The sequence below is a fragment of the Melopsittacus undulatus genome, chromosome 6 (assembly GCF_012275295.1).
Source record: "Melopsittacus undulatus isolate bMelUnd1 chromosome 6, bMelUnd1.mat.Z, whole genome shotgun sequence".
NCBI lineage: Eukaryota > Metazoa > Chordata > Aves > Psittaciformes > Psittaculidae > Melopsittacus > Melopsittacus undulatus.
This window is the reverse complement of record NC_047532.1, coordinates 43,167,394-43,191,531: the sequence shown is the minus strand read 5'-3', so window position 1 is coordinate 43,191,531 and position 24,138 is coordinate 43,167,394. Positions and strand designations below refer to the sequence as shown.

The following is a 24,138-nucleotide window of genomic DNA, read 5'->3' as shown; positions in this document are numbered from 1 at the left end:
GGAAAGTCATGCTGACTTTCCTGGAAATGGCTTCCCATAAACCAGATTATTTTTAGACTTCTGCTAGCACTGCCTACTATTATCACTCCAAGCACTACAGCTGCTGTAACATCTGTAAAACATTCATTCTGGGGAGAAGAAAGGGCCTAACTGATAGGAAGCAACACACAACTGACACTGTTATCAGCCAAAGAGCTTCAAATTACAGCCCTTGCTCTCCGCATACAGGGAAAACCAGAAAATCTCACCCACACTTAATTTGTCTTCATAGGCCTCTGTTGTGGTTTAAACCCAGCCAGTAACTTATCACTTTGCAGCCCTCATCACCACTAATGATTCCCTTTCCCCCTGGGTGGGATAGGGAGGAGGGCTGAAAGAATGTAAACCCTATGGGTTGAGATAAGAACAGTTTAATAACTGAAGTACAATGTACTGCTAATAATAATAACAAAAAGGGAAATAACAAGAGGAGAAAACAAAACTAAAAGAGGAAAGAAAAAAAAACCCACAAAAACCAAAACAATAAACACAAGCAATGTACAATACAATCGTTCACCATCTGCTGACTGATACCCAGCCTGACCAGTCCCATCTGGATAACTCCCCCCAGTTTACATACCCACCATGATGTGCCATGGTATGGAACACCCCTTTGCTTAGTTTGGTTCAGGTGTCCTGTCTCTGCTCTCTCTTGCCGCCTTGTGCCCTTCCTTGCTGGCAGAGCATGAGAGACTGAAAGGTCCTTGACTGTGGGAAGCACCCCTGAGCAACAACTAAAACATCAGTGTGTTATCAGTGTTGTTCTCAGACTAAAGCCAGAACAAAGCACTGCACCAGCTAATAGGAAGAAAATTAACTCTATCCCAGCTGAAACCAGGACAGCCTCTCTCAGCTAGCACACATGAGAGATGCTTACAGTTCATCTCATTTGCTTACCAGCTTCAGAAAACTTTGATGACAGTTAAAGAGTATCTTAGCACATTTGCCTGGTGCTACTCAGCCACAGTCTAAGGCTGAGGCAATAGGTATCAGTTTCCAAAAGGTCTGCATGAGCCTAGCTGGGCCCAGGGACTTGTAATTATGAAAGATAACAGCTTCTACAGCCAACAGCACCTAAGAGACAGATAAAGATACTATCAAACCTGGTTACCTTTATTTCTGTAAATTGTGAGATTGAACACATTATTGCTGATTCAGGCAAGTGCAAAGGTACAGAAAGGCTTTTAAACCTAATGAGACACTGACACTTTTGATAGGTGGACCACTCGGTGGATGAAGAACTGGCTGGATGGCCGCATGCAAACAGTTGTGGTCAGTGGTTCAATGTCTGGCTGGAGACCAGTAACAAGTGGTGTCCCTTAGGGATCGGTGTTGGAACTGGTCTTGTTCAACATCTTTGTCAGTGACATGGACGGGGGATTGAGAGTGCCCTCAGCAAGTTTGCCGATGACATTAAGCTAGGTAGTTCGGTTGATACGCTAGAGGGAAGGAATGCCACCCAGAGTGACCTTGACACGCTTGTGAGGTGGGCTGATGCCAACCTCATGAAGATTAACCATGCCAAGTGCAAGGTCCTACACCTCGGTCAGAGCAATCCCAGACACAGCTACAGGTTGGGCAGAGAAGAGATTCAGAGCAGCCCTGTGGAGAAGGACTTGGGGGTGTTGGCTGATGAGAAAATGAACATGAGCCAGCTTCAGTGTGCACTCACAGCCCAGAAAGCCAACTGTATCCTGGGCTGCATCAAAAGGAGTGTGACCAGCAGGTCAAAGGAGGTGATCCTGCCCCTCTGCTCTGCTCTCGTGAGACCTCACTTGGAGTTTTGTGTGCAGTTCTGGTGTCATCAACATAAAAGAATATGGAACTGTTGGAACAAGTCCAGAGGAGGCCACGAGGATGCTCAGGGGACTGGAGCACCTCCCATATGAAGACAGGCTGAGAAAGTTGGGGCTGTTCAGCCTGGAGAAGAGAAGGCTGTGTGGAGATCTCATAGCAGCCTTCCAGCATCTGAAGGGGGCCTAAGAGGATACTGGGGATGGACTATTCATTAGGGACTGTGGTAACAGGACAAGGGGTAATGGATTAAAACTTAAACAGGGGAAGTTTAGATTGGATATAAGGAAGAAACTCTTTAACTGTTAGGGTGCTGAGGTACTGGAATGGGTTGTCTAGAGAAGTTGTGAATGCTCCATCCCTGGCAGTGTTCAAGGCCAGGTTGGATGAAGCCTTGTGTGGCATGTTTTAGTGCGAAGTGCCCCTGCCCATGGCAGGGGGGCTGGAACTAGATGATCTTAAGGTCCTTTCCAACCCTAACTATTCTATGATTCGATGATTCTATTCTATGATTCTATGACACCTCTGTCATCAACCCCTGAACCTTGCTGTAAAATATACTAAATTTTGAAGAGGTTCTAATCCAGTGCAAGACGGGCTACAAGGAGCAAGTCTAAACTGCACAGTCCTATAATCATTTAGTGTGTAGTATGAGTATATTTTGAATAAAAATGCTCACATATAATCAAAATAGTTGTATACAAATGCTTATACATTTGTACTTGCATATGCATACAAAATACTTCTACTGAAGTGGTTAAATGTACCATTTGTATCCTTGACACATCAGATTTGACATCTTGTCTGCACCCTACCTCAAAAGATAAATTAGGTTTTCATAGCATGCAAGGCCTAGTGAGATATTCTTGTATTTAATTGAAGTTGCAGTGGGTCTTGATTTTAAATGTATGAAAGGCTCAAACACTGATCAACTGCCATGTGTAGATAATAAGAATATTTCAAACTGTCACTTATTTATGAATTTGTCTAAAATATCACATCTTTCATCAGAGAGATAACAGACTGAATAGCCCTAGGGATCTGGATTTCAGTCTTCAAAGACATCTCATATTATTTAGGACCATGAGGTTTACTGTTAAACATCAGACCATGAGCAGATGCACAAAAACAAAAGTCTCTCCAGTCAGAACCCTTCTTGTCAAGTAAACCCCAAAACAGTAGCTTGTTTACAAGAGTTCTGGTATGTGCAAGAGGAGAGAACACATGTTGCTTAATAGCGACATTACATCTGTAACAGGAACAGGCCTCAAGGCAGATGTAAACACACTGTGGATGATATTGCCCTATAACCTGCCATCCAGCCTATCCTGAGTGTAATAAATGGTTTACAAATTGCTGAGTCACATCCCATTGAATTTAACGGAGCTAACAATACAGACACCCACCACATCAGGGAATTAAAACCTTTGGAAACATAAACAAATGCAGTATTAACACATATAAAGACATATGCATCATTTGGTGAGGACATCCAGGAAACAGCAAAACTGTGACTCAAGCATTTACACAAATGATTTAACTTCAGAAATGTAAGAAAATCCAAGAGGCAGTAAAATGTGTGTTTAAGTGATTGACTGAACCAGATCAAAGAGGCACAAAAGTAAACCTAATGAAAAAAATCTTCTGGCATGTTGTGTGGATTTCCTTTCACCTTTTTTACATTTGCAGTTTCCACTGAGTTGAAGAAGGAAATAGTTTACTAAGACAATGCAATTCTGAACTGGAAATCTCAGACAACATAAAATCTTTTGAAGAATGAAGAAGTTCATGAGCCATGTTAAAAAATACAAATTCTCATTTAAGTAAACAGAAAAAAGACACTGTCTTACTGGTTTCCAAAATGACAATAAACTGTTATTTGACACAAGTCAGAGATAGACGAGACATGAAAGTCATGAGAAAAGTAATTGAATAAAACTCCAAAGTGAACAGCTGGGACAAAATTTATCCCACTGGCCCCACAGCCTAGAAAATAATTTTCCTTCTCTTAAAGTGGTTGAGGTAAATGATCTAACTGAAGTTAGAGGAAAAAAGAGACTTTAAATCATTTCCTGTTACTCAAAAGAGCAAAAAGGGAAAACTAGAGCAGGCATCTCATGTTCAGTCTAAGAAATACCAGCTGAGCCACACTTTTTAGTTGATCATCATTCCCTGCTGTGTTTAGGCTGAACTAAACCAATGTTTATATGGCACAACAGAGCTAAAATTACATGTGTTTTTGTATGGTCACTGATTCCAAACCAATGCTAGCCTACGGACTCCTAGGTCTTGACAATGATGGATGGCAAAGATTAAAAAAAGGCATCATACTTTTATGAATGGGTATTACAGAAAAGTGATACTTTATACCATAGGGAGAGTATGAAAGGCAGGGGAAGCCTCTCAAGATTGCAAAATATCTGTGAGATTGAGATAAGATTTCACACTCTGCTAAACTATAAAGTTTTTGTGTGGTTTTACAGCACTTACACCTTTATTTCACAGATCAACTTCCATAGATTTATATATTGAAAAATTATTTTTGATAGGCATTGGCACGCTGCAGGTAATATGCATCAGAGACTTAATTGGAGATGAGGAAAATAACAACATGGTTTTACATATCTTAAGTATTTCTACTATGTAACAAGAACATGCTTTGGAGCAGTCTTTCAAATTTTATGGGGGCACTTGTGAGGGATGCATCTCTTAAGATCACTGAATTCTGATAAGATACTGGATTCTGAAATATCTCAGTTTGTACACATTAAAGGAATAATGTTAGAATTTGGCAGCTCAATTATTGCAATATTTTAACTCCAAGGACTAAGCTTCTTATGTGCTCTCTACATCCGTCCTACTTTCAACTAGTCACTTAGGGAAGAAGAGCTAGATACCACTTGAATACACTAAGATACTAGGAAGCTAAGGAAAAAGGGACAGAATGGGAGGAGGAGGACAGATGATACTGAACGAGAAAGCTCTGGATGAGTGACACTAGACAATATTAGAACCTAGACATCCTTTCCCTCCTTAATGCTCAAGACTGGAACTAAGACATATTCTTTTGATAATTGATTGCAAGAAGGTTTATTGTTCTTTTGTAGTCTCAATAGTAGCAGAGAACATATCACTAACATGCAATGAGCTTAGCTCCTTATAACATATCAACATTTTTGTATCAACTGTAGGGAAAAAAAACCCAACAACCCAAAAATCCCCTGAAAGAAAACAAACCACAAAAAAAGAGGTTCCAGAAGCAAAGGGATGCTTGTTCTTTTATGAAGTTCTAAAAGGCTGCAAGACAATGGAATGAGTCAAAAATGAGAAGGTAACACAGGAATATTAGTAATACCTCCACAATCTTGATGAAGCTTTATATCAAGATATTCATCCTACACCTAGTAAACAGTGCCAAATCCAGAGCCTGTGAGAATTACATCTGCATCATTTCCAAATTACCTGTCATTTCTGTTTACTTTCTGAGTAAGAACTTTCAGGTCCGTCTCACTAAACCCAACCCCCTGTTGCAAAATTATAAAGATCGATTTCAAATACAGAGTTTCCATGGTCTCAGTGCTTAATCAACTCAATAAATATTGGTAAATGAATATGCTTCATCATGCCTGAGAAAGGAGAAAAGTTAGCATACCTTTTCAACAAGGTGAGTTAATGGAATGATCAGAAAAAGAAGATGACCGTGAAAATTAAGGAGCCAAATGGCAATGGGATTAGAAACCCTCTCTTGCTTGTACTGAACAAAGCCTTGAAGGGAATTAAAATCAAGTTGTGACAGAGGTTGTTATCTTTGACTGTAATTATAAGATTTTAATACTAATTATTGCTTAACTGACAGAAGAAATATAACCTTATTTTTTTTCTTTATTTAGCAAGAAAACCTGTGTTTTATTTAGCATAACATAATGACATTAGCAAAAACACTGGCTACCATTCAAGTGGAAACTGAAATTCCATATCAGGGAGTAAATGATCCTTTTTGTTTTCTTTTTTCTAAGTATGAATGGAGAACAATATTTCTCTACCAAGAATTACCTTTAAGACTGTTCTGAACTTCTAACGCGATGTCGAGGGCATTAAACGGCAAAACTGGTTCATTGGCAATTTGCAAAGTCACTTGTCCTGTTAGCTGAAAAATACAAAAGAACCCAACAAACAGTCAAATAATTTCTAGCAGATTTAATAGCCAGCACTTCTTCTGGAGTAGCACATACTTTCATTACATTGGATTTTCAGGGAAAATTAATAAAACCCCATAAACACATCTTTGTGAAAAAGAATATGACCTAGATCATTGCCTTTCTATTACAACATTAAAAGATGCTACGAGATTACAGTTTATGACCCCACACAAGAATTCTCTGCAGTACTTTTTCTGTGGACCCAGGTTACTGCAGGAGTCTCTGAAGGGCTTTTGTTTTGCTTTGTTGTCAAATAAAACATTTCAACATTCTAAAAAGAGGAGTAAGGTTTATTATTTTACTTCATTTTAGCTATGGGATTTTGAGAGTTCACCCAAGTAAAAATAAAAAGTAAAAAAATCATAGACATAAATAAGCTTCAGGTCAAGCCTACGGCTGAAGGTAAACTGACCTGAAAACCTAATGCCTTTGAAGAGGTATGTGACAACATAATGCACACAGATGTACAACTTCCAGACTGGACAGAATACTAAATTCTCTCAGTAACTTACAGAAAGAAATTCCCAAATGAGTGACAGGGAACTCTCAGTCTGCTCCAGACTAGACATTACCACCTGTCATGAAACTCAATGGCATGAATGCTTCTTTTCGACAGCTCCAGAGATGAGGCCAAGGACTGACTGGCCTGAGTGTTTTTTTTTACTTATAGAAGATCAGCTCTCCAGCTCAGGGCTTACACATGCTACAGGGGCTGTGTATAGAAATATGTCTTTCTGCTGAACTATACCTAGCCTGTGATTTCAGTCTCTAGGCTGCCAAGTCCAGCACTGTTCATGGGAGCTATAAAAACACAGTGACAAAAACATGCAAGAAGCTTTCATTCATCTTCTTCATATCTTGATATTGCAAAAGGGAAAAAAATACCTGTAGGGCTGTGATCTAAAATGGAATGATGGCTGCAGGTGATGGTGATTGTGTTGATAAAAAATGTGGACTGAAAAAAAACATATTGTACAATACTTCCCAAGGTGTTAGAGGGGGATTAGAATAATATCTATTCTTCAAAAGCAATATGGTAGCTGCTGTGCGAAAAGTAGCATTTTAATTCCACAATACAAAGTAGCAGGAAAAGACAGCAATCCTAAGCAATATTAAAAACAATACTACAGTATTTGAAAATGAAAACCATCTCCCAGGGAAGTGGATGAAAACAGGGTAATATCTGAAATACAAGCTTCCTGGAGAAAGATTAATAAGAATCCGAACAACATTTCTCAGAAAGCATTAAAGGAATGACCTGGCCACAGACTGATTTGGGTACAGAGAATGAGGGAACATGCTGTATATCAGGCTGCAACCTACATCTGAGCAGAGACGTACTGTGAAGGTATTGAGATTTACCTCTAGAAAATACAATACTGCACAAGGCATGAAAAAAACCTCCAAATCCTTATCATACATACAGTGAGATAAAAATAGAGAGGAATAATGATATGTCAGGCTGTTATCAGGAAAATTAAAGAACTAAGAGTGTACTTGAAGGAAGACAGAAAAACACTGTTTGTACACCTGTGCTAAAATATTACACTGCTAAACTCTCATGAATCTTTTCTCAAAACTTCCCAACTCCACAGGCCATTACTGCTTGAAGAGCATTGTGTTTTCTACCAGTGATTTTTCACAAACATCTCTGGGTTGAAAATCACTGGAAAACATTTGGCTTAGTAATACAGAGAATATTCTTAGGAATATTAGAAATACAAAAAGTAGAATTTGAGGGCAAAGATGAATCTGTACAAAACTGTATCCAAATGAGGTTCATAGAATCCATTCATAAGCAACTGTAAAAAACCTGGTTCTAATCCTCCAAATGCCATGCAGAATCCTTCCTCTTCCTCCATGGAACTCTTCAAAAATATAGCTGCCCAAAATATTAACAACCAATAAGTTGCTATGGAAAAGCAATGTGGCAATGAAATAACATCCTATTAAAAAGAAGGCATTCTATATACAGAGCCCAAACTCACTGAATCCTAAATAGTACTATATATCACACAAAACATTCAAATTCTTTCCTGACACCTAATTTCTGCAAAAGCCTTCACTGACAGTAATGCAAGATACACAGTCAGAGGTACATTTTAGGGAGGGACAAGAGCATTTCTGCAGTGCTACTAATAATTTTCAATCTCTTACCACAAAGTTTAAGAAAATGTTTCTTTCCTGAGACATGAAAGTGGCATTATGGAGGAGAACACCCTAGTACATATCTTTCCTTTTCATCATTATCTTTGACAGAATCTGGCTTAATTTTTGTAAGTTCTTGCTTTATTTCCATTTTTTCCAAACCACTGTATTTTGCTTTGACTATGTAAGACCAAGGTTATTTTCTCTTTCCTATTCAAATGAAGTTATACTGTCAAAATCTTATGACTAACTGAAGCATTTTGGAAACTTTATAGTATCTCTGAACGTGATACTGCAGATATTTGTGTGCTAGTAAACAGGTAACAGCAGTGTTTATTAAATCATGTACTTCCTAGTCTAATCTGGAAGAAATCAATCACATGAAGCAAAGCTCAGAGCATTGATTTGAACAGAGTAAATAATAATGCTGCAGAAGCATACATCAAGCCCACATAATGCAGCAAGACAGAAAAGGCTACTGATTTCTTATTTATAGTCTCATTTTTGGATATACCATTCCCCCGAGTACAACACTGAATATACATAGAAAATAGACACACGTCTGCCCCATTTCCCCCGGTGAAAAATGGTCCAGACTTACTATTGAATTACTAAATGCAACAATAACTTAGAAAGAGTAAAGACAACAATTTTCTCATAAAGTGAAATGCTAAAGCAGAATAATTGATTTTATTCCCATACAGGACTCATTATATCCGCTAATGACAACTTCTAAAATAACTTATACATAATAACACATACACACCACACAAAAATTGATGTAACATTAGCACAATTATGAAGACCAATGAAAAAAAAAAAGTAGCTCAAATGCTAATTAATTCTGAAATTCTTTCTATAACATTTTAAAATAAAAAATGAATAATGTTTCTACTGCACTTGGTTTTACTTCAGTAAAGTAAAATGTATTTAATGAACTTCCAATTACTTTATAGATAAATATTAATATAAAGCACAATAATTGTAGAGTTATACTACAGACGTCCTATTTGAAAAATCATGGAAGTCAGGTGAAGATCTGTATGACTGGGAAAAGGGAAACATAACCCCTATTTTCAAGAAGGGGAAAACAGACGACCTGGAGAATTACAGACCAGTCAGCCTCACTTCTGTGCCTAGCGAAATCTTGGAGCAGATTCTCCTGGAAGGCATCCTAAGGCACAGGAAAAACAAGATGCTTGGTGACAGCCAGCGTGGCTTCACTAAGGGGAAATCCTGCCTGATTGATTTGGTTGCCTTCTATGATGGGGCTACAGAACTGATGGACCCAGGCAGAGCAGCTGACGTCATCTACCTGGACTTGTGCAAAGCGTTCGACACTGTCCCACATGGCATTCTTGTCTCTAAATTGGAGAGACATCAATTTGATAGGTGGACCATTCGGTTGATAAAGAACTGGCTGGATGGCCGCACGCAAAGAGTTATGGTCAGTGGTTCAATGTCTGGCTGGAGACCAGCAACGAGTGGTGTCCCTCAGGGATCGATGTTGGGACCGTTCTTGTTCAACATCTTTGTCAAGTGATATGGACAGTGGGATTGGCAAGACATGGCAAGTCTGCAGATGACACCAAGCTGTGTGGTTCGGTTGATACGCTGGAGGGACTCTGACATGCTTGTGAGGTGGGCTGATGCCAACCTCATGAAGTTTAACTATGCCAAGTGCAAGGTCCTACACTTGGGTCGGAGCAATCCCAGACACAGCTACAGGTTGGGCAGAGAAGAGATTCAGAGCAGCCCTGTGGAGAATGACTTATTGGTGTTTCTGATGAGAAAATGAACATGAGCCAGCTTCAGTGTGCGCTCGCAGCCCAGAAAGCCAACCATATCCTGGGCTGCATCAAAAGGAGTGTGACCAGCAGGTCAAAAGAGGTGATCCTGCCCCTCTGCTCTGCTCTTGTGAGATCTCACTTGGAGTACTGTGTGCAGTTCTGGTGCCCTCAACATAAAAAGGACATGGAACTGTTGGAACAAGTCCAGAGGAGGCCACGAGGATGCTCAGGGGACTGGAGCACCTCCCATATGAAGACAGGCTGAGAAAGTTGGGGCTGTTCAGCCTGGAGAAGAGAAGGCTGTGTGGAGATCTCATAGCAGCCTTCCAGCATCTGAAGGGGGCCTAAGAGGATACTGGGGATGGACTATTCATTAGGGACTGTGGTAACAGGACAAGGGGCAATGGGTTAAAACTTAAACAGGGGAGGTTTAGATTGGATATAATCTGCTAGATTATAATCAATCTGCTAGAATAAACATCAGCATACAGCATGCAGGCAGTTTCTTTAACACAGAAGTTCACAGGCCAGCCTTGTTTTTTTTTTTTCCTGTGGGCTTTCTTAATTTTGTGGGGTTTTTTTGTTTTGTTTTGTTTTTTTAATCTAGTGGAATTTGAAACTGTGTGCTATCTTTAGCCTGCACACTAGGTAAACCTCAGTTGGTGTACGTACTGATATTTTTAGTTACATTAAGAGTGCTAAAATCTAACCAGACTTCTCAGATATCTTCATATGCCAAGTTACAAACAACATAACTTAAAAAACAGGTAAATTACCATGTTTCTCCTTTTGTGAACACTGCTTTTTGATAGTGCTGTACTCCTGTTTTACCTGCTAGAATGAATTTGACACAGCTAATTGAAAACTGAATTGTGCAGTGGCAGCTCCTTTTTATTTCAAACATATATCTGTGCAACATACTTCTTCTTTCTTCCGGCATTCTGTAATTTTCAGGGTTTAATATATAACTTTATTCTATGTATATTAAGAATACTTCACGCTACTGATACCTGTGCACTTTCAGTCAAAACTAGCATACATGTGGCAGTTAATCTACCAATAACATGACAAATACTAGAAAGCAAATAATGTAACAGGGCAGAGTATTAGACTCATGTAGATTCCCCTCTACAGATTCATCAGAACATAAGACTCCCTACTACAGACTCAAACAATCCCTGTAACTGATCAGTGTGTGACACTGAGCAACTAGTTTGAACCCTGAGCCTCAGCTTCCTTTGACATCAGGTATTATTTTTTCAAGTCACACTTGCTCTCATACCTTGCACCTCTCCCTTCACACATTATCCATGCAGCTCATGGATGAGGAAAGAGCATGAAAAGATACTCTGCTGTTGAGGGTGATCAATAACAGTGTGTTGAAAATAATGTATCACTTTTTTTTTTCTCTTTTTTTCTTGTAAAGGTGAATGAAAATGTTTAATTTTTGTGGCTGGCTGCTGCACTGTGTAATCTCAGGTGTTCATCTCTTTGCATTGAGGGATCTGTCTTTCCTTATGTACTGACTAGAAGAACGACCTGCTGAGACCTTTTGACATTAACCCAAACATCAACTATGGTTTCAGTGTACGCACCCACATAAATAAGATATAAATCTCTGCATGTATTAAGATCCAGCGCCATAACAGCAATCTCACATATCAGAATAATCAGCCTTCCCCAACCTCTCCACCCTGCAAAATTAAATAGGCATTTTTTATGATATGGGCAAATTTCCTGAATTTGCTTTCTGCTGATTTCCTCCTGTCCCTCCTGACTTCCTTCAGTTATCATTTTTATTTTTTTTTAATTAAGCATGAGAAATTGAGTCTCTATAAATGAAATCTGCGATTCCCTAGCAATAACATCATTTCAGCACCTAGCATTACTAGATAAGTCAGTAATTGTGAGACTAATGATAAATTAATGAGCATTTTTAATATTGGTATCTCAAATTACTATAGAAAAATTTCCCGCATAATCAGTCTACACAGTTGTTTTTATTATACCCATCAGTCCCCCAAAGAGTTAGCAAAAGTCAGAGGCAGGAGCATGAGTAAACAACCAGTTCTTTGACCCTCTATTTTTCCGAAGATCCTTATTCCCTTTCAGACAAAGAAACAGAAACCTCGTCACAAACATGTTTGCTTTGCACTAAAGCTGTGAACTTTTGAAAATTCAGAACTTCTCAAAAATTCAGTTCACCATATGTGTTTTTGTTCTTACTAAAATCTACCTTCACACTAGGGCATGTATTAAAACTACAGTTCAAATGATATTTTGGTGTATCTGACATTCAGTTCAACATACTGTATTTTAGGTCAGTAGAGGGCTCTCTGAGAAAAGAGTATGATGGCTACAGCAAACTACAGCGTAGCAATTCAAAACAGAGCTGTTTCTGACCAAGGGAAGTATGAGTACTTTTAACATTTTCAAATATTAAAAAGTTTATTTTGACACTCCCATTGTTTTTTTTTTTTAATTTACTCTCAGTATAGAGAACACTGTTTAGGAACAGTGCACAGCAAATCTTTAACTATATTATGGTAGCGCACAGCATTACACATCCTGAAAGTTACATATGAAGATATGCCAAAACTATGGCACCTTAGGCTACTTATTCTGGAGTACAAAAGATCTCTATTTACATGGTCGTATACTACATTTTCTACATGGCTCATGATGAGATTCTGAGGCCTTGAGAAATTAAGGTCAAAAGTTTTAATTAATTTAAGTGATTAATTTGCTTAAAATCTAATTTGTTGGCCAACTTAGTAATATACAGCACTTAGAACAGTGAAATTACATTTTCTAAAGTTTTCATACACAACTGGGAAGGAACATTCATCCCACTGCTTTCAAATACTTGTACAAAGATGAAACTCATACTTAGGTCTGCTTTGTTTCTTGTGTACATGTAGAAATCCCTACATTTTAAATTATATTTATGTAAAGTATATGGAAATACATATTTTGTGTATATTCAAATGCATTCAGGTTAATCTTCTAATACATTAATATATTAAAAACATATTTTAAATTCTATTAATTTCTAGTGAGTGATTATATGCCACGCCCTGGCTTCTAAACTCCATTATACAGTGTCTTTCTGCACACTCTTACCTTCTATTCAGATCACCAGTGAAAAGGGATATGAACGAGGACATGAAGGGCTCATCATGCTGCTCCTCACACAGTAGCAGAGAGCAACCCTCCCCTCTTCACCCAGCACAGAGCTTGCAGAGGTGCCTTGTGTCCTGCAAGATGTCACTGTGCTACAGAGCTCACTGTCAAGGCACATGCCTGACACCAAGAGCACAAACAGATTTCAGACAGGACTACACAGACTCAGGCAGGGCAGTGCATTGCTGATGCTAAAAATGATGCTCCAATTCAAGCTTCAGCTGTCGTCACAAGAGAAACACTCTTCTGAAGTGTACATCCCTAGCTGTGGTCAAAGTCTGGGAACTGGTTAAGCCTGGCCCACTGTGGCAGTTCTCACGCTCTTGTTACCACAGCACCAGAGAACAGTGATTATTAACTCAAATTCTAAGACAATAGCTTTATTGAGTTAGGCTTGGCACTGTGTAAATGAACTTGTACTCAACCCAGTTTGGAACTAAGGCAGAGCAACCTCGTGTCCATGCAGACTACAAAGGGTTATGGCCTATACATGTGGGCAGTTTAAAGTGTAAATAAAATGGGAGAGTTCCTCAAGTGCTTTGTTATTTCCCTTCTCCATCCACCCCCCAAGCAGAAATTGTCTTGTCTTTGAAGTATGTAAGTAGCAATTATCTTGAGAAGAGTTTCTAATCGTGTATTTCACAACGTATTTATGTATATCAAATTCTAGTGGTATCTTGGTGCAAAGAAAGTGTTGAATTAACTTTTAGAAAGGCCACCGAGTTTGAGATCTTGTTAAAAAAAAAAAAAGTTAGTGACTTCACTTTTCTCTAGTGTGCAGTTTTGAGCATTCAAAAGGATGTCACAGAATGCTCTTCTGCACTTCACAAGCTCTGGGTGAAGAGATCACACTGTGACAATACCAATCTTTACATCATTACAACCCACCCCCTAGATTTCTTAAACAGAATTTTAAAAAGTTGTTCTAGTGTTAGTTCTTTTTTATCTCCAACTTTAAAGCCAGATTGCTTTGGCTACCAGCTGCAGACTTTGAGAGTGACAAATACAGAGGACTTTCTGTTAAAGCTGAATGATTTGCATATAGCATTTCCACGAACCATGATGTCATCACTGCGTAGAAAGTATCCTCTTAAATGCTTTCATTTTCTGACCCTCTTCAGGTACAGCAGGAGGATAGTGAAACTAGTGTTAGATCCTTTTAAAAGAGGTACTGTTAATGGCCTGAAGCTGGTTACAGGCAGTCTTGAGGAAATAGATTTAGCCATTGCTGTGGTAGAAAGAGAAGTATATAATAAAATATGAAGCAAAATTTATTTTCACATATGAAATGCACAGACCTCTAATAAAAATGATCATGTACAGAAACTGCATCTTGGACAGATCTTTTACCACAGATAAAATAAGCAGCAGCGAATGTCTCCTTCTAATCACCCAGGTTCTCAAGTCTTCTACAGAAACATAGTTATGTTTCCAGCAAACAGTATGTTGCCTTACAGTCCTAATTAATGAAAGCATCTTCTCACATATTTCAAGGTACATGAACCAAGAATCTTCCTGATTTAGGACCAAACCCTGGATCATACATTCAAGGTCATCCAAGTACTTGCTAAGTTTCTATCTGACTTGTAAAACCAGCTCTTCCACTGAATCTGCAGGACTCTCTCTGAACTTACGCATTGTTAAAAACTAGATAATAGTCATCAGAGGAGTGAAATAATAAAGAAATCTGCAACAGGAAGCTTCAACTACAGCTTTCAGTTTAGACCTTGATATCATCTTTATAATCACTCCCCTTTTAAAGAAATGGATTTAATTGAACTTTGAAAAAAAAGTCTCTAATCACACTTCATCAGCATGCAATTATTATTCAAAGGAAACCATATGTACTATTAGGCACTCTTAATTAAAATAATGCATATAATCTGCTTCAGTACCTAACAGTCATTCTCCTTGATGTTCATTATTCTTTTTCTTCCATTATTGTGACAATACTTTTTTTTCTCCTGTTTTTCCTCATCTATCCCATTTAACTTACACCCTTTTCAACAGTAATGATGTTGAAAACACCAGGATACTGAGATGCACTAATATGCCAACATCCTTAAATCTCACTGCATAGCATGACCTTCAAAATGAGTCAGACCTGACCATGAAGACTTGTGAGAAAAGGATGAGGAAATGCGACAACAGGAGTCTTAAACTGTATTCTCTTTTGTCTTGAATTTTACTTGCAACTGTGATGACTTCTAAGTGGCCATATTGAAAGAAGAGTGTATGCTAGGCAGCAGTCACTCCTTAAAGAGAGACAGAATTTGGGGAGGACCAGGAACAACGGATGGAAGAAACGGAATCTAGTACTTGACTCGGTTGATACCTGAAGAAAAGCATTAGTGAGGGGTTGAGGCAATGGTTCCTTGAGGAACTTGGAAAACTTGGACAGTCAATTCCACATAGACTCAACAGAGTAAGCATTACAAAAAGAATAATAAGAACTTTACATATTAAAGTCTTCCTACCCTCTCAAACTCAGAAAAGCTAGTGTATTTCATGGTTATTGTGTCAGGGACAACAGATAATGGTCTGTGATGAAACACACAAAGTAGAAAAGTACTGTTTGTCTGCTTTGGCTCCTCCCTGGAGAACTGTGCTTTAGTTTCTAACCAGAAAGTTCCGCTTTAGAACTCCCCAGAAAAGTCTCGACTCTTGGAGACCTACCTACATATTGCTAGCCACTTCTTCCGATGTAGGCTGGCCCCCTGCGTTGGAATGAGTGCGCATTTTTGTCAGTATAAAAGCCTGAGCCTCATGTGATGTGGGGGAGGCATAACCTCATACTACTGAGGCCAACGTTGTCTCTGTGGGGACGCCTGCTAAGGCTGAGCCTGCCACCTTGCACTGCAATGATGATTCTCGGAGCTGGTTTCCTGATCGTCTTCACAGGGTCCTTGGGGTTGGTGAGATACACACTCTTCAGAAACATCCTTTACTGTACCTGTTAGGTTCTCTATATTTTCCTATATTAATAAACTACTAGAGAGTTCTCTATTTGTCTCTCATTTTCTCTCACCTGGAATCCTCGAACTCTGGAACAGTTACATAGAGAAAATATTGTTCTTTTCTCTCTTGCCATCTCTTGAAGCAAAGGTGCCTCAAAACGTTCCATTTAGGTCATCCTAATCAGTCAGGATTGGAGCACTGACAGCTCATTAAACATGACAGACTAGCCCTGAGGGAGGGATACCAGTGAACCACAGTGCTGAGGATCCAAGGGGAGCTGAAAATAGTTCTGCAGTAGACATCTCATAGAAAATACCCATAAACATTAACAGACACAATCCACTTCAGGGGCAAACTGGATGCATAACATTCTGAGGCTACCCCCAGACACCAGGATATACCGCAGTATCCACAAAAAGGCTCAATTTCCTTTTTAGGCTATTACTTAGGGTTAGACTCTGCTCCTGGATATACGTGTATAGCAGTTACCAATTCAGAAAGGTATTTAATCTTCTTCGTAACTCAAATATGTAATTTCTGTGAATTTTTCACACTATTTTTCAAATTGGAATATTCAATCTTCAGTGTATACTGTGCGACATACATAGAATAAAAAATAATCAGTTGAATTACATTAACAACTGGAAATTTAAACGTCAAAAGGAGATACCAAATCTCCCCCTGTAATTCAACAGTATAAATTAGCAAATAAAGGTGAGGGAAGATTGGTTGTTTTATTTTAAAAAGAAAACATTAATTAAAGATGAATATGTTTGGAACTGAGTAAGCTCCCCTCAGGGCTGGGGAAAATGCCAAGTCTGACAAACTTACTGGGTCCTAGGGAATCCCAGGTCAGTTTGATGAACCTACTGAAATATTTTATAATTAGCTGGCAGGCTCCTGAGGCTACCAATTTACCTGAAAAAGAATCTCCCTCACCTTTACAACTTGTCCCTGGAGAGTGATGAAAAAAGACCTAGCAAATAATGTTTCTCATCACAAAATATTTATATAAATATAGAAAGAAAACATAGAATGTCCTGTGCTATAGAACAGCCCCCAGAATTCATAAGGAACCCTAGCAATAAAACTTAAAACTATCTGAGGGTAGAAATTGGATTTATTACCACATCTGGGGATGTAATAATACACCTGTTTCTAAGATAGTCAAATTATGATGGCCATTTCATGCCACCACCATTCTATCTTTATGTGGGCTTTGTATTAAAATGCTAAAGGCAGCCTGATATAATGGTAACAACAAAGATTAAACAGACAAGTGCATTTTAAAAGCATGTAATCTTACAACACCACAGGAAATGTTATACTCGCTCAAATGACAGTAGTTACTGCACCATGGTTGCTTCAGGTACTACCATTTTAAGCATCTTATTATTTATAATCATCATTAGTGTCTAAGCACCAAAAATAAATTACATGTCACAGAAAACAATTCAAAAGACATCTGCTCTGAAAGGCTTGTCACTTATCTTGGGGTTCTCCAACAGAATCAAACAAAGAAACAGGGGTATGGCATAGGAAAGGCACAGGTTACTTGAGACTATCTGACAAGCCTTCTTGTAAGAAGAACTCAAATGCCAGAACTCACCTTGCAAGCATCACATTTTTGTTAGCCTCTGGTCTTGCTACAGATTCCTTTTGTTTTGGCTTAGCTGAATGCCTATTTGTCTTCAGTTTTAGATTAACTTTCTGGAACAAACAAGTTTTATCATAAGAGATACGAATACAGGCAAATATACAAGGAGACAAATTTTGCCTGAGTATTCCAAATATAAGAACAACAAGAATGGAGATCTGATGACTACAGTGAAAAAGGAAGATGAAAGGAACGTTCTTGAAAAGACTGGAGTGTGGAAGAGATAGGGTTTGAAAAAGGCAAAAGAGTTAGAAATAAAAACCAGTTGGAATTTGCTGCACAACATCAACAGGAGCCTGGGGAATTTCTGAAAGAGGAGATGGGAAGATTATAAGGACAGCTGAGGAAGATAATTTTGGCAACGACACTACAGACGGATTGCAGGGAGAAAAAAAGACTTGCAAGGCAAATATGTCAAGACAAGAGAAGATTACAATGCAGACAACTGGTTACATCAAGAGGCCAGGGAAAAAGGGATGGATTTTTAGAAATACAGAATGAGAATGTATCAGAGGAAAATACTTAACAAGGTCCTTCAGCATACTGTAATTAGTGTTTACTCAGCATAATTTCCCCATAATACGTAAAATTCCAAATAAATTTTCCCCAAACTGAAGAAGTACTGCAGAATATGGCATTGCTACATAGTGAAGAAATAAGTGGGAGTGCTGATAGCATCCAAAGTAATATGTGTATGCATGTGTTTGTAAGTACCTGTATACACAGATCAGAGAAAAACTTATCTCAGAATTCTTTTGTATGTTAGATTTGAAGAGAGATGCAGTTACAGATAAAATTAGATTTTCACCCCAAAATAGAATCATAGAACAGTTAGTTGGAAAAGACCTTAAGATCATCTAGTTCCAGCCCCCCTGCCATGGGCAGGGACACCTCACACTAAACCATGCCACCCAAGGCTTCATTCAACCTGGCCTTGAACACTGCCAGGGATGGAGCATTCACAACCTCCCTGGGCAACCCATTCCAGTACCTCAACACCCTCACAGTAAAGAATTTCTTCCTTAGATCCAATCTAAACTTCCCCTGTTTAAGTTTTAATCCGTTATCCCTTTTCTGTCACTACAGTCCCTAATGTCGTACCTCACCAGCATCCCTGTAGGCCCCCTTCAGATACTGGAAGGCTGCTATGGGGTTGACTTTGTAAACTCTAAGAATTTTCTTGCTCCCAACCCCACCCTACAGTACTAATGTAATGTGTAAAGGTATTTCATGTACTCTAAATATCTTTAAAGATAAACAATCTTCAAAAGAGTTTTGATACTGGAGTGAAATTTCAAGAACATTTTTCACTATGTTTACGTTGTACGTAAAAATACAAACCACTTATCCTGTTTTTGCGTTTTTTTTTTTTTCATTTATGTATTCAGAGAAACTAAAAAGCCCTACAGAAACTGTTCTGCTCCCTTGGGTAAATTATAAGGCTGTAACAGCTGCTTGAACCCTAATTAACAACATTTTCATCCAAGCCACATCCAGTAACAGGGCTATGGGGCATTTCTGGGGTGAGGAACTGATCAGAATGCATACTTGATACTGGAGTTGAAAAAAAAAATTAAGAACATACACCTTTCATTTATGGATATAATGAAAAAAAAGAGTTTAGAATTCACTCACTCAGTAGCCCAAAAGCGTTAGGTGACAAATAACAAAGTGTAAGTTTTTTAACACCTTTTAAACTTTATTTCACATTATGAACACTGAACACTTAAGATATTTGAAACAAGAATAATGTAAATGACACTCTAAATCTTGTGGTTTCTAGGAGCAGCTAATTGCATGTTGCTCAGTAGTCACAGTCCACCATTGGAGGGTTTGTGCCAAGAGACAGCATATAAGCACCTCTGTCTCCATTCCCAAATGTTTAAATCTCACTCACAATTTAAATTAATACTGAGAACAGCAGACATGAGACTCAGTGTTAGATTAGACCCCTACATTATCCTCATTTTGGTACTGTTTGTTTTACCTCCAGTCCTCCAGCATTTGCCTGCACAAAAAACGTGGTTTTGTGCAAGGGAAAACCTGAGCAGGGGCTTAGATACACGTCTTCAGTCAAGCTTACTGCCTTTTCTGCTTGTTCTGCTCAAGCAACAACTGACATTTGCAAAAGAGGGGAGGAAGAAGAAGACAAGCGCCATCTAAGCAGAGGGGTTTATTTGTGCAGAACATTACATTAAAAGAACCCGGTAGCTATTAGTGATTAGTAATCTTCAATTACAGTAATAGCCATATTTAACAAAAAAAGAATAGGCTATGCTGCAAGTCATGAAAAAGCCCTTTTAATTGTCAGCCCCGTTAGTCTAAAACAGCCTTCACCCTATTCATTCAGTTATCATTCTGCGGTTTATAATTAAAGTGCTAATGTATAACAGAATTCTTTGATCTCAAAATAAAGGATTCTTTTACCAAAGAAATTAAGAACACAGCAGTTACAGGAAATTTAAATTTCCAAGTAAATGTAAAAGGAAAAAAAAAAGAAAAGCAATGAAATTAAGGAAAAACTATTTCTGTTGAACAAGAGAAGGTTAAAAACTTTCTGAGTAGTCATTCTGTACTATGGAACAGTTGATCAAGTGGGAAAAGACCTTTCTCTTTGATAGTTAAATACAGTCTAGGAAGAAAGGAAGTAAATGTGCTGCACCAGCAGGAATGAGCTAAATGACCTCAAAGCTCTTTATCTTAAGCTAATGAGTAGAGGTAATTCATATGTCCTGAAGTCTAACTTCAATTAGCATGAGTTATCATAACGATTTGTAGTAGCTCATCCATGATATTTTATTTCCATTCTGATTTCATATTTTAGGGAAAAGATAGCCAGCAGCATGTTATGTCACAAAGTTTCTCTAAATTAATTCAAATACAAAGAAATATGTGTAGTCACCTACACCATGTATAAGCATTACCTTAAACACTCAAGGTCAGCAAAACTCTTCACATGTATTCTCATCTCTGTGTCTTACTGACTAAAGATTTTGTTACTGAAGCCAGACTTTACCAGACTGAAACAAGGGAAATTAAAATTCTAGATTTAATTTTGGCTTTTAGTCTGCTGAGAAGAATCTACTTGGGTTGCTGGAGATGTTAACTGAGTATGTGTTTCCCCATGCCAGGTTAGAAGACAGGTAATAAAAAAAGCTGATAAGTAAAAGGGAGAGAATCAGTAGCTCAGCAAAATGCCACACTGATTATCTGACACTACCACCAGCCACTTCTGAAAATGGAACCTGAGCTTCAGAAAAATCTTTCAAAAGCAGCTACTGGCTCAAAGACAAAAGTGGGCGCCAGGAAACCTTAGCTCTTACACTGTTATCCCTTCACTCACAACCTTTTTTTCGTTTTCTGTTAAAACCATGTGACTCAAGATTATCTTAAGAATTTCCTACATGACTTCTAAAAGCAGGATTTCTAGTTCTCCTGCCTTTTTTAGACACTATGAAAGGTAATACTACTGTAATTTTAAAGTTACTAGTTTTTCATTCTCAAAGCCACAGTTTAACCACTATTATTAAATTAATAATTAATAATTAAATTAAGATCCAACTAGTTGCATAAGAACGAAAGTTTGGCCCACTACAACTATGAAAAATATGGTAAAACAGTCCAGGAAACAACAATGGATCATAGGACATTGCAGAATTTTACCACAGTATATACTTCCCAATGCTTTCTTGCATTCTTCAGAAAATACAGGCAAATCACATACCCCCCAAAAAAACGTTTGGGCACATATGGCTTCACTAATTCATTGCTTGGAGTATGTTCAAGTAGTTTGGCAAAGCTCAGGCAAAGACTGAAGAGAAAAAATGGTCACTACTTTTTTTTTTCCTAATAAAATTTCCAATGAATTAAATGGGACTCTGAAAAACAATTTTCTCTTAATATTAAACTTTGGTTCTTTTCTTCCAAAAGCTTCAATTGCTTCATGCATACAAACAGAATTCAAAAGTTGGTAGAAAGCTTAGTATCAAGAATGTGCTTCCTATAGTTTCTATGAAAATTTAGGGAATTGTCCAAGCTGAGAATAGAAATGCTAAAGTACTGTCTTCAACTCTCATAACCTTTGGAATTTCACTGTTTCCTTTGCCTTTTCATGAAAATGATGAGTAATGATCTGTAAATCAAATTAGTACACTTCTGCCTGTGAGGAATGTGATAGTGTTACTTTGGGCAATTATTTCTTTGTCTCCCAAAAGTACTAAAGCTCTAAGACGTTTCACTAAAATCCCTTTTTCATAAGTACAATAAAAAGCATGACAATATAAATAGCTTTAAATGAAATACTGGAAAGTCATGACAAGGATGTATTTTAAGGCAAAGAGGTGTCTTTTTATGGTTTCCACAATATTCTTAGAAAAGCAGCTCTATATCTATGGTCTGTATCAGTGAAATAATTCAAGCTGAAATATAAAAAAAATGAAGGGTTTAAATGAAATTAAACAAATTCCAGCAGCATATGTCACAGCTTTACTAAGAGCTATACTAAACACACACACATTCTCCAGTGAACGGAAGCAAGTTCTTAATTTCATATATGCTCATAATTATCTCAAACTTATGTATGTCTTAATAGTAATTGAGACAAAGAAAGCACAATAAGCAACCATACTGTTTTCCATTTTTGTGTTCACCAATATTCTAGCTTCCTTACTTTAGTTTCTAATTCAATGTTGAAGCACCTCAGTGACTATAAGAACTGTTAGGAGTGAAGTCAGAACTTACTCATGGGCAAAATATATGATAATTTTCATAAAAAAAATGCAATGAGAAAAAATTAATAAAATCAAAACTTACAGATTTGCTATTACCTCAAATAATATGGATTTTGATAATGATGTTGTGTAAATAGTGCATGTGAGATGGCTGATCATAGAATCATAGAATAGTTAGGGTTGGAAAGGACCTTAAGATCATCTAGCTCCAACCGCCCTGCCATGGGCAGGGACACCTCCCACTAAACCATCAACCACATTCTAACAGCACACTAAGCAAATCAGTAACTAGTTCTGGTAAAAAAAAATGCAGGTATACTACCTGACACCATATATAAAGCATCATATGCCTTTCAGATTTAGAAATATATTAAAATAGTTTTCGTAGTATAAACAAGTTCACTTAAGTACACTGTCGTGGATCTGACTTTGGGGATATCAGGTCTATGCTCAAGACTAGAATCTGGCAGTCAACATAACTCCATCAACACAAAATAAAACAAAGTGACAATGTTCAAGTCCGGAGGAAAATGCACTCCTAGTCTTCAGCTTCACCTCTCCCTAGAGACCTGGGACAGGCAGAGCTGCAGAGTGAAATGCCCATAAACAGCACCACTTCACTACTTGTGGATATACTGGAAAACAAGTTTATGCACTCTAATATTTTCTAAGGGCTTGCTATTTTATAAGCTTTGTATATATTTGTAAGTATTGATCTCTTCTGCTTTTAAAAGTCCACCAGGAAAGCTTACCAGCAATTTATTGTGCATATAAATGGAAGATGAAAAGCAGACTGTTAGCACTAACATATCATCTGTTTCTCAACAGGCTAAATGCATAAGATATTAAATGGGACAGAGATTTATAGCTCTTTATTTTGGAAATACAGCTCAGTTCTTAAAAATGTGCCCATGTAGCTAGTATTCTGTCACATGATTGCAACACAACTGCCCAAAGCTTGTCAGAATTTGGGTGCTTCTACCAATATTAGAAGATGTTTTCTTCAGCACACAAGAAAATAGTTTCTCTTGTCCATATCCTACTGCTGAGTAAGTCAACAATAGAGGGCTTCCAACTCACAGGACACGTCTTTTCCGGTTGTCTGCTTATGTGGGCTGAAGTGCATCAGCCAAGTATCCTTTAAAACTTCCTCCACACTTCTGCAACATGGCTGGGTAAAGAAGTGACAGCAAAGCCCAGCAGGAGGCACGAAGAGGAGAAAAATTACAACTTCCAGGTATGGGTAGAATTTTGCTTTTCAAAGAAGATGCCAAATCTCTTCTCTGACAGCTAGTCAATGAAAGACTGATGATACAATAACTCCTAACAGTATGATGAGATAAAAGCACTTGCTGTAGATTCAGACATTGACTGTACCCAAGTATCTTTAAGATTTATTTTTATTTATTTTTGTTTCATTAAGAAAAACAAATGCCTCTGGAGTATCCTTGTCCTTTCCTGGCAAATACAGATTAAGTAAAATGTGTCAGATAAACAGAAACAAGATCTAAACTGAATTCTGTCATTAAAAATTCATCTTATCTGTTAAGTAGGTATTGTAATTCAGAAAAAAAAGCAGCTCTCTGAGGTAGACTGTAATCAAATATGTTTTAGAGCAATGCCGTCATATTTTGTGTGCA

At 37.9% G+C, this 24,138-nt stretch overlaps 1 protein-coding gene across 6 annotated transcripts in view; it reads right to left on the bottom strand.

The window, feature by feature from the left end:
* Positions 1 to 24,138, bottom strand: part of NAALADL2 (N-acetylated alpha-linked acidic dipeptidase like 2) — a 634,909-nt gene that overhangs the window by 184,844 nt on the left and 425,927 nt on the right. For all 6 annotated transcript variants that reach the window (XM_031047098.2, XM_031047101.2, XM_031047097.2 and 3 more), the window contains one exon: positions 5,887 to 5,980. In XM_031047098.2, coding sequence (XP_030902958.2) covers positions 5,887 to 5,980 — 94 coding nt within the window. The remainder of the gene's footprint in view (positions 1 to 5,886; positions 5,981 to 24,138) is intronic.